Source organism: Terrapene carolina, unplaced genomic scaffold (genome assembly GCF_002925995.2).
Source record: "Terrapene carolina triunguis isolate 2854851 unplaced genomic scaffold, T_m_triunguis-2.0 Scaffold33356, whole genome shotgun sequence".
NCBI lineage: Eukaryota > Metazoa > Chordata > Testudines > Emydidae > Terrapene > Terrapene triunguis.
This window is the reverse complement of record NW_020697707.1, coordinates 3,408,084-3,425,778: the sequence shown is the minus strand read 5'-3', so window position 1 is coordinate 3,425,778 and position 17,695 is coordinate 3,408,084. Positions and strand designations below refer to the sequence as shown.

At 47.7% G+C, this 17,695-nt stretch overlaps 1 protein-coding gene across 1 annotated transcript in view; it reads left to right on the top strand.

The window, feature by feature from the left end:
* Window positions 1–16,750, top strand: part of LOC112120192 (solute carrier family 49 member A3) — a 33,586-nt gene extending 16,836 nt beyond the window's left edge. Inside the window, exons 7-10 of the mRNA XM_026663327.2 lie at window positions 1,412–1,564; window positions 3,716–3,873; window positions 5,696–5,808; window positions 15,901–16,750. Of these exons, the coding sequence (XP_026519112.1) occupies window positions 1,412–1,564; window positions 3,716–3,873; window positions 5,696–5,808; window positions 15,901–16,052 (576 nt within the window). The 3' untranslated portion in view covers window positions 16,053–16,750. The remainder of the gene's footprint in view (window positions 1–1,411; window positions 1,565–3,715; window positions 3,874–5,695; window positions 5,809–15,900) is intronic.
* The last annotated feature ends 945 nt before the right edge of the window (window positions 16,751–17,695 follow it).

Genomic DNA, 17,695 nt, shown 5'->3' with positions numbered 1-17,695 from the left:
TCTTAAGCATTATTTGTTATACGATTGAAATGAACCTCCACTAATTACAGTGATCAAAACAAGATGAAGCCACTTGATGCGGTGCACTTGTCTAAACTAGGTTATCAGTATTTGAGATATGCTAACTAGCATACTAGTCTGGTACATCATCAGTCTTTCAATACGATACGTTATCTGACGTTTAATTCGTATCCTTGGCTGGGTCACCATTTGTGAATGAAACTCTTCTCTTGCTGGATTTTACTTGGTAAAATAAAGGCTTTTAATAGATTTTATAGGAGTTAAATGCAGCTAAATGAAGTCCCTTATGCACCTCTCCCAATGTACAAATATGGGGCAGAGGCTCAGACAGAGGTGAGAGGGAACTGGAAACTCAAAGCAAGGTGGACTGGGTTATTTCATTGCCGTATGTGTCCTTAGCCAAATGCACATAAGCAGAGGTGGTCACCTCTCGGCTACATTTATACTCTCCAATAAACATCTCCCCCAAGGCCCTCTCTTGTGGCTCACCCTTGCATTGGTCTCCAGCATCAGTTTGTGTGGCATGCAGTCTCCAACACAGCATGGTCACAGCAAAACTCATCTGTGCTCCCTCCATTGCAGTAGGTAAACCCAGGGCAATGGGAGGAGGATGTGAGCTCTGAATTCTTCTCCCTCAATTCCAGGCGTGTTCAAAGGGGAGTTCGGGAGGCTGTGCATGGAAGGCCATACTGGGCCCTGCTGGCTGAGGCGGCCAGACGGAGAATAAACAATGGTGTTCTGCGTGGCTAGGCAAGTCACGACAAAGCACAAGAGGAATGAGATGAGGAAAATCCGAAGGGAGATAAGGTTGAGGAGCACACCAAACACATGGGTACCACTGCACGTGGTTCTCTGTATTCATGAAACTTTGCCATTCAAGTCGCTCTCTATTAAAAACAGAGTAATATCAAAAATGGGTTTTTGCCCTTTGAGGTACACAACTACCACTTAAAGAGGCTCCTACCACATTCACTTAGAAAGCAATGGTACATGGGGACTGCTTAAGAGTAACAGTTGTTTGCTTTGGGGGAAAATCAGCTCCACTGTTCCATGTATATCCTGTTAAAATGACCAGCATAGGTGCACTGACCCAGTCTGCTTTTATCTGCGTATGGTCTTACACCACTCCCGTCTCTATGGGATCTGAACTCTTCCTCTGGACACCTTTTGGGACTGTCATCACCCGGGTCAATTGCTTGCTATTCTAAATGCGTGTCCTGGGGAGGTTTTGAATATTGTGATGGCTACAATGGAAAAGCATGTTAAATAGACTATGGTGGCCTACAACCTACTGTTCATAAACCTGTCCGTGTAGTTAAATATCAGTAATGTAACAAACTCTCACCTCCTAATTCTAGTTTCTCAGACACTCATTTATCTTCCCCTGTAGTTCTTTGCAGGCCTGAATGGTGCGTTGTTCACGGTGTTTGGGTTACTTGGCGCTTTCCTTCTGGGACTGTACGTCGACAAGACCAGAAAATTTATAGAATCCACCAAGGTCTGTTTCTGCCTGACTGCGCTAGCCAGCATCGCATTTGCAGTCGTAAGTTCTGCGTCGCACTTCATCTGGTCTGCGAAGATGAAATTAAAGCCCATTTCTTCAGCTGTCTGATAAAACATTCAGTAACTCCAAAAAAAGAACAGGAGTACTTGTGGCACCTTCGAGACTAACACATTTATTTGAGCATAAGCTTTCGTGGACTACAGCCCACTTCATCAGATGCATAGAATGGAACATATAGTAAGGAGATATATATACATACAGAGAGCATGAAAAGATGGGAGTTGCCATACCAACTCTAAGAGGCTAATTAATTAAGACGAGCAATTATCAGCAGGAGAAAAAGAAACTTTTGTAGTGATAATCAAGATGGCCCATTTCAGACAGTTTGACAAGAAGGTGTGAGGATACTTAACATGGGGAAATAGATTCAATGTGTGTAATGGCTCAGCCATTCCCAGTCTCCATTCAAGCCTAAATTGATGGTACCTAGTTTGCATATTAATTCAAGTTCAGCAGTTTCTCGTTGGAGTCTGTTTTTGAAGCTTTTCTGTTGCAAGATTGCCACCTTTAAGTCTGTTACTGAGTGACCAGAGAGGTTGAAGTGTTCTCCTACTGGTTTTTGACTGTTATGATTCCTGACGTCATTTATTTTTTTGCGTAGAGACTGTGACTTCAATCCGCTACTAGTATCAGGGGGTAGCCGTGCTAGTCTGTATCCACAAAAACAACAGGGAGTCCGGTGGCACCTTAACGACTAACAGATTTGCAAGTTTAACACCATTAATTTGGGCTTGAATAGGGACTGGGAGTGGCTGGCTCATTACAAAAGCAGCTTTGCCTCTCCTGGAATTGACACCTCCTCATCAATTATTGGGAGTGGACCACATCCACCCTGATCGAATTGGCCCTGTCAACACTGGTTCTCCACTTGTGAGGTAACTCCCTTCTCTTCATTATATAATGCCTGCATCTGTAATTTTCACTCCATGCATCTGAAGAAGTGAGTTTTTTTACCCATGAAAGCTTATGCCCAAATAAATCTGTTAGTCTTTAAGGTGCCACCAGAATCTGCTACTAGATTGCTTTCACTGACGATGATGCTGTTTATGAGGTTTGGGGTTCTTTGTTACAGTATAACTTGGGGGATTGTTCCCCGCGGATTGGGGCATTTCAATGAACACCATTTCCAGCATCTGCCACTAACTCACTGCGCAACCTTGGAACAGTTGCCTCATCTTCTTTCAATCTGGAGCAATGGGGTTAATTTATTTAATTCCCAGGAATGTTGTAAGCATGAATTAACATTGGGGCAGTGCCTTGGGAGCATAAAGCATTTGAATTGCTAAGTATCATTAAACACCTAATCCTGCCTGCTGGCTCTGACAGTGGCCAATACCAGATGGCCAAGGAAGGCAGGTAACTCCGTGTAATGCATCTAATTGGGCAGCCTATCCCACAGAGGCCAGGGTTAGGAGAAGTCATCTCCTGAACTCAGCTAGAGATCAGTTTAGGCCCTGACACATGAGTCTTGATGGCTTTTATCCCAGGTAGCGCACAAGACCATACGTACAACTGTGCGGAGAGGAGAGAAGGACCTCGCCCCTGGAACCGCCTGACTTACCAATTTAGCTCTTCTTTCCGGGGCTGGACTGGGCTCGGCTTTTCACCACTAGCTCTGACCCGGGGTGAGCTTGGTCCACACCGAATTCATCAGGACAGTCGATGCAATTGGTTTGGGGGTTTTGCAGATGCCCCAGGGACACAGACATAAAGAAACTGAACTTAAACACTGGGAGTTTTCTGAGCTCCCACCTCTCTGGAGGCCAAACTGAGCCCCCGCTGGGGCATTGCCTCTGCATGAAACAAAAGCCTGGCTTTCCAAAGTGCTGATTTCCCCTCCACACACACACACACACACACCTGCCCCAGTCCCACTGAAGTCAGTAGGAGTTGCTGGGGCCAAGCACACAAGAAAACGAACGTCTCCATCCCCTAACACGCAGTTCCATGCAAATAGGTCACATTTGAGAGCTTTACAGAAGGTGGGGAGGCCTCCAACCGCAATGGTAAATACCATGGACTTCATATTGGTGACTGCCTGATGTCGACTCGAAGCACCCTGCAGACTTGCCAGGCTGCTGTGCTGATGTAATGCCTGGCCACTCTCTCTCTCTCTCTCTCTCCCTGCAGATGTCTCGGTTCAGGAACCAGGCCGTTCCACTGGCTCTGATCAGCTCGCTGTTTGGGTTCTTTGGATTTTCTATCTACCCTGTTGCTATGGAGCTAGCGGTGGAATGCTCCTACCCAGTGGGAGAGGGAACATCCACAGGCCTCATTTTTGTTTCAAGGTAAGTCGCCAAGTCAGACTCGGCTGGAATGTAGCTCAGCCACGGACAGCAGCGTCTTGCAGATAAAGAACAGCGGAGCGCTATGTTTCTTCTACCTCCGCTACCTACGGCAATTAGGGACGTCAGTGCTGGTAGCAGCCAGCTGTCAGTACGTGGGCTGAGGGGGAAGGTAAAAGGATACCAGCCGTCCTGTGAATGCTGGGTGATGCTGTACAGCTGATTCACTGCCACTGGCAGTGATCGTTTCATGTCGCCGGAGGGAGCTATTCAAAGGAGTCGCTGCAAAAGAAAACTAGCTCGACGTAAAGAGAGCTGTGGGATTGGTGTATGGGAGGGGACCAAGAGAAAGTCAAATGGGAGCCCAGGATACATCCCACTCTGTGTGACGTTGGGAGACAGCCTCTCTTAACAGCTAGCTTTGAAACCTGTAGAGACCATGCTGCCCCATGCTGCAGCTTCCAGCCACTGGATCATGTTCTACCTCTCGCCGTCTAGCAGGGAAAGGCCTAACACGACCCAATGGCTGGAAGTGGAAGCTAGACAAATTCAGACTGGAAATATGTCCTACATTTGTAACAGTTTGGAACAATTTACCAAGGGTCGTGGTAGATTCTCCATCACTGACCCTTTTAAAATCAGGACTGTATGTTCTTTTAAAAAACGCTGCTCTAGGAATTATTTTGGGGAAGTTCTCTGGCCTGTCATGCAGGAGGTCAGACTAGACAACCACTTCTGGCCTTGAAATCTATGGAGCTATGAAAACCTATGTCCCCAGCAAAAAAAAACAGAAGGTCCCTAAGCAGTGGGGAGAACTTCAAGGTGAAGCATAGACGATGTTGCATACTGCTCTCCCACTGGCCCAGATTTGGTCAAAATGCTCCTCTGGGACAGACAGAAGTATGGTAGCATCCGTCGCAGGTCAATCACACTTGGTCTTCCACTGGCTTAGATACCTGTTCGTTCAGCTAATGGGATTGGAACACTTCCTTCTACAGTCGCCTGGCGGTGCCTTGGGCAACGTGCTTTAGAGATAGGTTCTCCTTTAACGGGATGCAGTAGTGCTAAATTTACAATGGAGATTCTGACATTACTGCTCTGTGCTCTAACTAGGGGTGCACTGGCCCATGGGCCAGGAGAAAGATTCAGGAAAACAATAAACACTGGGCACCCTGCAGAGTCTAAAGCAGGGATTACCAGACCTTGTCACAATTGGCTTCTCTGTTTGATTGGTCGTGTGGTTTGTTATGGCCCCACTCCAAGATAAGCAGGGTGGCAGCAAGGTTTTTTCTGCTAACTGGAGCAGTGAGGAAGAGAATTTTAAGGCTCTACCACTGGCCAACCATCACTCTTAACAGTCCAAAAGGGTGTGGTTTGACAGGCGGTGTGGTGGTAGCCGTAGCATCCTGTTATTCATACTCTAGTGCACATCTCTGGGATGCAATCCTCCACACACTAGAAGCACTGCCATTCGCGTAGGCTTGTGTGCTTGGTTAAGTGCTCGTGGTCGCTGGCTATTGTACATCTGTGTATACAATTTTCAAAAGTGCTACATTACTGGATGTTTGTTAATTGTATTCTTGTCTACACACGAAACAAAGGCTTAACCTAGTAACTGCCTTTGGGTAGCGTATCTACATCATACAAGACAAGAGGATAAAAGGCCCTTGGAGAATTAATCGTAAAGTCCCTGTCCCCGCTTACAGATGAGAAGCTAGCTGTGCAAGGAGAGACTCCATCTGTCCGAGGGGTGGCCCTGGTTTGGCTATGGGACTGATGAATCCAGACTAGGAGATTAGCTCAATGATGGTTTCTCTCTGTGCAGTCAGATCCAAGGAGTGATCCTAATGCTGCTATTGCAAGCCCTCACGGTGCAGATTTCCGCAGCTCCATTCTCCACCTGTGACATTGAGGAAGGTGGAGCATTAGACTGGACAGGTAAGTGCCCCCTTTTCTTAAAACGTATTGATGTGTATAACTGAGGGGTGTCCTATCCGATCCCCACACAGTCTATGACCAGAGTTCTTTACTGTGCCACAGAATGGATTCCTGGTGGAATGTGCTTCATTACCATCCCTTGGGCTGATGCTGTGCTGGCCGACTGGGAGCCAGCAGCTATTCCTCACACCCCACCTGTTGGTGCTTTCCCTGCTGTCATTGCTTTGACAGCACTTTACGGGTGGGAGAGTGGAATGAAAAGCCACCTCGGATGCCAATAATGCTGCTAAATAATCCAATTTAAAAGGATCTCTTCCACCCACCCTGGAGAAGCCTGACCCCTTTTTGGAGTTTAATGTAACTGGCTTGCAGTGCGTGCATGTCTCCAAACACCGCATGTTTCACGGGATCTCCAGCAGGACGATGCAGTTGCACAACTTGACAAGGCAGCAAGACCAGGCACTACAAAACCGGGCAATACAACACAGCCGTAACATGGTAGAGTCGGGGGGACAGCAATGGAGGCAGCACTGGGGATACTGTGAGCAATGCAATGCATGCCTAGAGTTCAGTCCTTGAGTGCAAATGAAGGCAGCTAAATACGTAGCGTGACTGCCCAATGGCTGAGGATCCCATTCCCACTGACTTCCTTGAGATTGGTTACCTTGAACTAGAAACGTTCAATACAATTGATAGGGTCCTGTGCTCCAGCAAGTGCTGCTTCCCCAGGGGCCCAAAGGACCAACGTGCAAGGATCAGTGATACTCTATTCTGTACAAGTAGCACTACCAACAGGTTGCCAGACTTTCTGATTTGCCAAGACACTCTTGCTGATCCTGAGAGCACTGGTCAGTGTGTCTTCATTGGTCTGATTCGGAAAGGAGTGTCAAGAGTTCTGAAAGCAAATCGCATGCTGGCTATTGCTTTAACACAGCCCACCCCTGAATTCCTAGCCATTGTGAACATCCCCAGGATCCATCAGTGATCAGCTGTAGCAATGGCCTGAAAATTCTGTAATGCAGTGGTTTTCAACCCCCCTAACAAATAATACAGTCTACCGCGTACCCCTATCTATGATAGAGTCATAATATACCTATGAAAATAGGGGGGGGGGGGGGGGGAGGGAAGGTCTTTAAGGGATAAGTCCACCATTAGAAGATTTTTCTTGCATACTCCCTGACAAAAGCTTGTGTACTCCCAAGTTTGAAAACCACTTCATTAAGTTAATGAAACTACCTGTCAGTCGAGTGAGGCCAAAATATCCTGCTACTTCCCGTCAAAAGGGTGGAAGCTGAATTCATGGACCAAAGTATAGAAGAAACTGCAGCGGCTGCTGTCAGGGAGGGAAAATTGGTCCAGCGAAAAGGATCAATTATTAAACATTTAATCCGTTTAAAAGTTGCATCTGGTCTGACTCTAGGGGTAGCATCCACCTCCACATTCTCCCGAGTAGAAGCACGGTGGAGATTTTCTGAAACCTCATTTACATGTGAGCAGGCGAGAACAGGCAAATATTACAATTGAACCTTTCTATGGCAGAGGGGAATTAAATAATTAACCTGAGGATGAAAGTCAGACCCTTGACTAGCTGGCAGGAAGGAGGACTGTTTCTGATAGATACAGCGCAACTTTCCCTTGCAATTCAATGAGTACAAAACACTCAACTTAGCATTGAAATGACACTGCAATTCTGACGAGTCCCTGGCAGTGTCCAGCATTAATTAAGTGTTACAGAACATGATGCATTATGTTCAAAGAATTTTCACACCACCGCTGAAATATGGCACAGCAGGTGATATCGCCCCAGGTAAACGGAGCAAGAGTCGCCCAAGGAAGCACATCAAGTAAAATCACAGCGAAGACATGGCAATTTGGCTCTTGCTTTGGGTTAGTAGCTTGCGTCCAACCCTGTAGGCTTTAACTTGATGTGCTAACCCAAGCTAAAACCCAGTTGCTGTGTCTTCATTTCTATTTGAACCTGAGTCAGCTAACAGAAGGAAGGGATAGCTCAGTGGTTTGAGCATTGGCCTGCTAAACCCAGGGTTGTGAGTTCAATCCTTGAGGGGGCCACTTGGGGATCTGGGGCAAAATCAGTACTTGGTCCTGCTAGTGAAGGCAGGGGGCTGGACTTGATGACCTTTCAAGGTCCCTTCCAGTTCTAGGAGATGGGATATCTCCATTAATTATAATTATTATAATTATTATAGAAGTTAACACTTGTTTTACTGCAGCGTCAACATACCTTTAATCTGCTCAAGTTTAGAAAGCTTTAGATGTTGCATTATTTGGATGCAGAGCAGAACATAAACATGCCAGTCTCAAGGCTAATGGCTACCTATGCAAGACCAAGCAGCAACTGCCCACTTGTTCACTGCAGCAATTGTGCTGGTGAAAGCATCTGAGCAAGGCAGATGTCACCTCCAATGAATCTCCAGTCTACTTAAATAGTTTGGACTAGAGCTGGCTGAAATATAAACATGATGGAGAAATTCTGAAGCTCTTTCCATTTGGCAACGTTCAGAACAGACCCGGTTTGTCTTACTGACGTTTAACTGTTGATTTATTGAAATTTCAATTACTCCAAAACTTGAAGTTTTGGCAATTTAATTAAAAACATTTTAAAAAAAAAAGTCATCACATTTTCATGGAACTTCTTTTAAAAAAGGCTATTTTTGGAACAACTTCATGTGGAAATTTTCTACCAGCTCAGAGTTCCCTTGTCCTTGTTAATCTTTGCAGTTAAAACAGCTCTGCACTGTATGTAATGGAGAGATGGGTGACCATCCCTACCTTCCATTTGGATTAGCACCCAGATTCAACTTCAGATTTCCAAAAATGCAGGTTTGTTTTTGACTGAGCTAGTAAAAATAAGACGTTCATGAGATCTGGACACTCCAGAATGGGGTCAGGGGGGAGAGAAGCTCTGGTTATGTTCAAGCCAATTATTGAACATAAGAACGGCCATACTGGGTCAGACAAATGTCCATCTAGCCCAGTATCCGGTCTTCTGACAGTGGCCAGTGCCAGAACAGGTAATCATCAAGTGACCCATCCCCTGTGACCCATCCCCAGCTTCTGACACTGTATTCAGTCACTTTGCAGATTCCCAAAAGAATGCATTTAAAGATTGACCCCTTTTTTCCAGAATTCATAACAATCAGGAAAGGTGAACAAACTAGTGGTGAGGGATGAAGTTCCGGGGGTGGGGGAGCAGGGAAGCTGGAATAGTGGAGTGAGGAGTGGCAAGGGGACGAGATGGGCTGACCATGGGCAGTCAGAACAGGAGCTAGCTGACACGCTATTAGGGCATGGCTACACTTGCAGATGTAGAGCGCTTTGAGTTAAACCAGCCTTCGGACAGTGCAGGAGGGAAAGCGCTGCAGTCTGTCCACACTGACAGCTGACAGCTCACTGGCGTGGCCACATTTCTGGCACTTGCAGTGGCATTGGGAGCGGTGCATTATGGGCAGCTATCCCACAGAGCACCTCTTCCCATTCTGGCGCTGTGGCTTGTGGGAAGGGGGCAGGAGGTGTGGAGCATTCTGGGTCCTGTCCCAACGCCCCATGATGCATCGGTTCACATCCCAGCAATCCCTGTGCTTCCGTCCACATTTGGTGCCATCTTTCAACGTTTTGTGCTGCGCACTCTGTCTTCCCTTTCGGTCTGCGGGAATGGATCCCGAAGTGCTGAGAAATATGCTAACGAGTCTCGCCAGCACGTCACGTTTGGCAGTCGAGTTACTCCTTAAGATCCAAACTGATAGTGAGGACTCCGATGAGGATATCGACTCAAGTAATGCATACGACACGAGATTGCTTGTGGCATTCACGGACATGCTCACCACTGTGGAACGCCGCTTTCGGGCTTGGGAAATAAGCACTGAGTGGTGGGATCACATCGTCCTGCAAGTCTGGGATGACGAGCAGTGGCTGCAGAACTTTCGGATGAGAAAAGCCCCTTTCATGGGACTGTGTGATGAGCTCGCCCCCACCCTGCGGCGCAAGGATACGAGATTGAGAGCTGCCCTGATGGTGGAGAAGCAGGTGGCTATTGCAATCTGGAAGCTGGCAACTCCAGACAGCTACCGATCAGTCGCTAACCAGTTTGGAGTGGGAAAGTCGACCGTTGGAATCGTGTTGATGCAAGTGTGCAGGGCCATTAATCGCATCCTGCTCAGAAGAACCATGACTCTGGGTAATGTGCGTGACATTGTGGCTGGCTTTGCACAAATGAGTTTCCCTAACTGCGGAGGGGCGATAGATGGGACGCATATTCCAATTCTGGCACCAGCCCACCGAGCCTCTGAGTACATAAATCAGAAGGGGTATTTCTCTATGGTTCTCCAGGCGCTTGTGGATCACTGAGAAGCGTTTCATTGACATTAATGCAGGCTGGCCCGGAAAGGTGCATGACGCACGCATCTTTCGGAACACTGGCCTGTTCAGGAAGCTGCAAGCCAGGACTTTTTCCCCAGACCAGAAGATCACCGTAGGGGAAGTCGAAATGCCCATTGTGATCCTTGGAGACCCCACTTACCCTTTAATGCTGTGGCTCATGAAACCCTACACCGGGAGCCTTGACAGCAGCAAGGAGCGGTTCAACAACAGGCTGAGTCGGTGCAGAATGACTGTGGAGCGTGCTTTTGGCTGTTTAAAGGGCCGCTGGCCGATAACAGCATTCCCATGGTTATATCCGCGTGCTGTACCCTCCATAACATTTGTGAAGGGAAGGGTGAAAGCTTCACTCAGGCATGGAACTCGGAGGTTCAACACCTGGAGGCTGAATTTGAACAGCCAGAGAGCAGGGCTATTAGAGGGGCCCAGCGCGGGGCTGCAAGGATTAGGGATGCCTTGAGGGAGCAATTTGATGCTGAAAGCAGAGCAATAATTTGCCCATACTTATAGACAAGCACAGTCTACACAATAGCAGAATTTGCCCGTCCCAAAGCGAGCGCACATAACCCACAGGAGCCCCAAAATGGTGAGTAAGCACAGGGGCAATGGGGACTGATTGTTTCACGGCTGTACTTGTCCTCTGCGTTTCTGTGCCTTGGGGAGAGCCAACAGCTGCAGGGGGCCCCTATACTGAACACTCTCCCCACATTTTCCACAGGAGTTGGTCCTGGAAGATATCTCGCTGCTGAGGGTGACCTGGGAAGCAAGGGAGGGTCTTCTACTACAGTGCGGCTTCTGCCCTGGCCCATATGCAGCTTGCCTGTGGCGCGGACATGTTAGCCTGAGTGGGACAAGGAGCACAGTGGCTCTCGCAAGGAACCTGCGCAAGCACATTGCCCAAGTTCTGGATGAGACCTTTGAAGAGCTCACTGAGGCCGATTACCACGATGTGAGAGAGCACATCAACACCCTATTCCGCATCTAAGCATGCATGCAGCCCTAACCCTCCTCGCCCCGAATAACTTCCTTCCCAAAATAATAGCCACTTACCGGGAACCTCCCTCTGGTGTTTGTCCTTCCCCAAGCACCAGCCACTGGCTACCTTCCTCCTGGCTTGAGAACAGCTCCTGGCTACATGCGTCTAGGGATGCCGGGGTGTCTCCCTCCTCCTCAGCACCCTCGCTCCCGCTTTCCTCCTCCTCCTCCTGCCTTGTTGAACTGGGCTCTGAAGTGTCCATGGTGGTACTCGGAGTGGAGGTGGGGTCGCCCCCCAGTATCGTGTCCAGCTCTTTGTAGAAACGGCAGGTCATGGGGGCAGCACTGGAGTGGCTGTTTGCCTCGCAGGCTTTGCGGTAGGCATTCCACAGCTCCTTCACTTTAACCCTGCACTGCAGTGCGCCCCTTTCCATCATGTCCCTTGATATCTGCCCGAAGGTATCGTAATTCCTACGGCTGGAGCGCAGCTGGGACTGGACAGCTTCCTCCCCCCAAACACTGATGAGGTCCAGCACCTCGCCATTGCTCCATACTGGGATCGCCTGGCGGGTGGAGGCATGGTCACCTGGAAAGATGCGCTGAGAGCACTCCATGCCTGGCTGAGCAAACAGGAAGGGGATTTTCAAAATTCCCAGAGAATTTAAAGGATGGGTCTGACGGTTGGTCACTTCAGGGCAGGGCAGTAGAGTTCAAAGTGATGACCAGAGTGGCTAGAACAGGCATTCTGGGACACTTCTGGAGGCCGATCAGAGCGCATTAACAGAGCAGGGCGTCCACACTGGCACCGTGGCGCTCCAGCCAGGGCGCACCAAGTGTTATGCCTCTCGCCGAGGTGGATTACCAGGAGCGCTGTAGCCACAGAGTCAGAGCGCTCTACGTGCCTTGCCAGTGTGGTCGGGTCGTGAGTTAGAGCGCACAGGGCTGCTTTAATGTGCTCTAACTCGCAAGTGTAGCCATGCCCTTAGCAACAGTAGCTGAGGGAGCTTCCTGGGAAGAAGAGCGATGGCGGTGTAGTCTGCCATGCTGCAATGGGGGGTGAGCTCTATGAAACCTTAGCCCTGCAACCCCTTTAGCTGATGCTGTTCCCAGTGTGCCACTAACTCAGTCTTCATAATCTACTAGGATAGATAAACTCCACGTCCCCCAGTGCTGCAGCTGCATGGCTTGTCATGACAACTTCATAAAGAAACATGTGGGACCCTAGTGTCCCTCACCAGCTAGAAGTAGACAGGCCGGGAGAAGGAAAACCTGAAGCAGATACTGGACCTGCCAGCAGTCCTACAGCGATGACACAAACTAGGGTTAACCCCAGAGCAGACAATAAAATCATCCGGGTCTTTTGTTCACAAGTGAATGGCGTCTCCTCAAATCTAATGCGCCCAGTAAAAGAGTCGTTGCTGTTCCATCTCTGCCCTGCAATGTATCAGTCCATTCATGTTAGTGCAAAGGGAGATTTCATGCTGAGAACGCCTGAGCCCAGTCGATCCCAGAGCTTTTATACAGGCGGGAGGCGCTGCAGAAAAAGCAGGTAAGTATTTTCTCAGTGTGGCAGCCTCCTAAGGGCAATACGGTCATTTTGTTTCCAGGGCCAATCCATTTTAGACAGCGTGTTTAATGGTCATTTTTGTGGGGTGGGGGCCGAGCTGGTCAGGAGATCCCAAAGAGATGATTTGCACGTGCACCCTGAGCTAGGTCTCTTGTGATCAGTTAGAAACAATGCATATGCCCAGGTCTTTCTGCGGCGAGATACAGTTTTTCTACAACATTCCACACACACACACACACACACACACACACACACACACACACACACACACACACCATTCCTTGACACTTATGCTATATTCAGCATAATGGGCAGTTATGTCTCAATGAAAACTGGTTTGGCTGTGATGGAGGTAGGAACCATTCCAGAGTGCCCTCCAGCTGTGCACTGGGTATTTTTCATTCCTTGCATTGTGCCCCTCTGCTCTCTAATCCATTGCTGTACAGACAGATGAATCCCTTTGGAATTCCTCTAGTTTTTCACCAGTGTGCCAGGGCACAAGCTAGCTCTAGTCTTCCTCAAAATGGCTGCCGACTGACAAATGAATAGATTTTGTTCTTCCATCCCAGCATCGCCTTCCTGAGGTGAAAGTTGGGCATATGGCTGATAGCTACAAAGTGCATTTAGCTGAAAGCATAGTTGGCCTGTATAGCCCGGAAACTGTCCCTTTGTGTTATAGAACAAACTGCATTACAGGATTCAGAGTAGCAGCCGTGTTAGTCTGTATCCGCAAAAAGAACAGGAGGACTTGTGGCACCTTAGAGACTAACAAATTTATTAGAGCATAAGCTTTCGTGGGCTACAACCCACTTCTTCGGATACATATAGAGTGAAACGCATTGAGGAGATATATATACACACATACAGAGAGCATGAACAGGTGGGAGTTGTCTACCAACTCTGAGAGGCCAATTAAGTAAGAGAAAAAAAACTTTTGAAGTGATAATCAAGATAGCCCAGTACAGACAGTTTGATAAGAAGCAAGTGTGAGAGTACTTACAAGGGGAGATAGATTCAATGTTTGTAATGGGCTCAGCCATTCCCAATCCCTATTTAATTTAATTTTATTTAATTGAATCTATCTCCCCTTGTAAGTACAAGAGTTGGTAAGACAACTCCCACCTGTTCATGCTCTCTGTATGTGTGTATATATATCTCCTCAATGTGTTTCACTCTATATGCATCCGAAGAAGTGGGTTGTAGCCCACGAAAGCTTATGCTCTAATAAATTTGTTAGTCTCTAAGGTGCCACAAGTACTCCTGCATTACAGGAGTGTTTGGGTTGCAAAGTCAAGCAGGCCAAAGGTGGGGAACGCTAGATTTAATTGCCTGTGTAACCTTAATTCTGCCCATTGGGTATTCATCCTGTGCACTGAATGAGGCAGGGGTCCTGTGGGAAAAAGTGTGATCATGTAATTAGACTATCATAATGCATACACACAAGGGGCAGAATTAAGGTTGCACAGGCAACCTTGATTCTGGCATTTCCTAATTTTTTAGTGCTTTAAACACACCCTAATCAACTCCTTTCTTATAACAGTTTTTCTAATGCAATTTCCTAATTTATTTTTTAAAAGTAAACATTCTACGAAGTGCAGCAGTTTTGCATTCCTGCCCATCCTGGCTAATAGCCATTGATGGACCTATCCTCCATTAACTTATCTAGTTCTTTTTTTAACCCTGATATAGTCTTGGCCTTCACAACATCCTCTGGCAAAGAGTTCCACAGGTTGACTGTGCGTTGTGTGAAGAAATACTTCCTTTTGTTTGTCTGAAACCTGCTGCCTATTAATTTCATTTGGTGACCCCTAGTTCTTGTGTTATGAGAAGGAGTAAATAACACTTCCTTATTTACTTTCTCCACACCAGTCATGATTGTAACACACACAAACATCCCCATCAGGAGGGTAATTAACCACTGGAATAACTTACTGAGGGTCATGGTGGATTCTCTCTCACTGGCAATTTTTGAATCAAGACGAGATGTTTTTCTAAAAGCTCCGCTCGAGTAGCTTCATCATTTTGTGGAAGTTCTATGGCAGCAGGAAGTTAGACTAGCCGATCGCAGGGATCTCTTGAATCTGAGAGCAGAGTTGGACCCCGGAATCTTCAGCACAAAATTCTGCTGCCAGAACTACCGAACGTATTGCCTTAGCAGGTAACAGAAGAAAGCAGTTATCCTAGAGAGAGAGGAAGTGGGGTTACTGGCACCAAGTGCTGGGTCCTGGTGGTGGTCGGAAGAATCATGCCCCACCCCGGTTGTCCGCCCCCCACCCCCACATACTGTACAGGAGATGACTAGCACCTTCCCCATGTGATGCTTCCAGAGCAAGGCATGAGATGATGGAGGCATATGCTAGGTCCACATCTTAACACCCCATCTTAAAAGTTATGCATTTCCAAATGGAAGGGAATTAGGCACTGGATATTGTCAGATTTCACAAACGAAACGTCGAGGCTTTGGTGAAAGTTGTTCCAATGGTTAATTACCCTCACGATGGGGATGTTACACACAGCATAGAATGTTTTACGTCTAAAAAATGAACCGGGAAATTACCTTTAAAAAAGAGTTATAAGAACAGGGAGTTGTTTAGGATCCAGTCCAAGGTTTTAAAATCATCTGAAATGTGGCTATTGCATTTTGAACATTTTCCAGGCTTTCCCCATTGTAAAATATGCTATGCGCACCTTGTGGAAAGGCAGTTATACTGGAAGGCTCACATAGTTACAGAACCTATACATGGGAGATAGAATTATGAAGGTCCAAATTAGAAGGGAGAGCACCTTAATATGGTGTATTATATGCCAACATCCAGAAGAATCGCAAAGCACTGTATTGTGTGTGTGTATGGATGACTCACCCACTACTGAAATGCAGCTGTCTCTGGGGTGGAAGGCACAAACCTTTCTGTATCAACAGTGTTGACAGGGGAGGTGAAGACTTTCTGAAAATGGGAAGGAGAATCTTACCCACTTGTAAATTTGAGCAAGATATGGGACTTAGCATTCCTATACTGTTGGTGTCATAGGATTTTAGATGATATAGTTGAGGACTTGATTCTGCATCTCTTCTGGAAAACCACCACCTAGATCCAGAGCAGAAAGAGTTTGAAGTGGGCATTCACTTTCTAATGTGGTTATTTCTTTGTATATAGTTTCCACACTGGTGATGGCTGGAGCATGCAGTGTTGTAGCCTGCTTCTATGTCATCTTCTTCCACACCGACTACAAGAGACTCCGTGCCGAAGCATCGAATGCCGCCTCAATCAACAAAATTGGAACCGAAGCAACAGCTCCTGAAGCCTAAAATGTCTTACTTACAACTGTACACTAGCACGCTGGGGAAAACAGACTAATCTCTGTGGGAAAAGGCCAGTCACACCTGTGCATTCAGCTCGCATGCTGGGGCCCTGAGCCTGGTATGGATCTTATAGGTGCTACCACAATACAAGTGCTACTCCAAGTTTGACGACAGAGGGGCTGGAACGTCGTCTGGTCTTGCGGTTCTCCACCAGAGCCCGAGCTGGACTTTTAGGACAAGATTCAAGGGAGAGGTATTTGTGCTATTTGGATCTTGCTAAAGTGATTAAAAGAACCAAAGATGGATTGGACATCTACAGAGATAAGAATATTCAGTTGCAATAGTAATGCTGAAGTATTGCAATGGAGATAAACCTCATGTTTCAGGACTTAAGGCCATTGTTTAAGTACTAGAGGTTGGGGTGAGATAATCGGGGGGGGGGCAGTTTGTCCGTACCTACCCTGCATCTTCCTCTGAGGAATCTGGTGCTGCCCACTGCTAGAGACAGAACACTGGCCTCGAAGGACCACGGTTCTGATCAGTATGGCAACTCTGATGGCTGGGGTGACCTTTCTTCAAGGGATGGGGGTGGTAAAAACTGGGCAGGTGGGTTTTATCTTTGCCTGCTGCTGGTTTGTTCAATGTTCTGTAAGCCCCCATGGTGGGCACAGCACACGCTTCTAAAATCACCTGCAGCATCTTTACCTGTAGACACACGAGGGGAAGCCCTGATATTTAAGCACCAAATGTAAAGGAGAATTGACCCCCCCGAAGGAGAGATTAAGAGCCAGCGCAGATTACGAGACTGGGTTTTATAACACCCTCCCTCCACCCACTCACCTGCCGTACGGACAGCGATGCGGAATTCATTTCTAGCCTGTTGCTACTTCTGCCTTAACACAAACCCTTGACCCATTTCTAATCGTTACCATTTAATAAGCAAAGGAACCCGCTGACCCTGGAGCAGGCCTGTGCTCACTGCCCAGGAGAGGGTGAGGTTAAAGGTGAGGCACTAGCACTGTTGGACATGGCAGGAAAATGATGGTTTAGCTCCTTCCCGCAGCAGGTGCTGCCCAGGACACACCTAAGAACCCCAGACAGGGGCAAAGGCCAATCCTCAATGGGAACCTGCTGGAGGCCAGTAATGGTAACACGGGGGCGATTCACCCCTCGGGGGCCTAGACTAATGCACGGTGTCCCGGGCTAGTGCAGGGAGGTGTAACAGACCTGCAGGTGCTGCCGGGAATGATTGGGGCCCAAGGACTAAAACTCCAGCCGTGGGAAATTGACATTTCCAGCATGGGGCTCAGTCCAATTTGAAACAAAACTTAACATTTTCAGCCTTTCCAGGGGAGAGGAAATTCCTAGGAATTTTCATTGTGGGACTAGGGACAGGAGGTGTTTCCAAGAGGAAATATACTCCTCAGGCCTGGTCAGCTGCTGAGTGAAATTAACATGATTGACGTCAGTTTCGCAGCTGCCCACCATCAACCAGCAGCCGTGAAATCATGTCAGTTTTACTCAGCAGCTGCCTGGCTTTGCAGGGTCTGCACTTCTGGGGCCGCAGGGCGTGGCCCCTGCAAGCCCAACCCTAGGGCTCCCAGCTCCAGGGAGGAAGTTGGAAGCCTCGCAAGCCCAAGCCCAGGCGT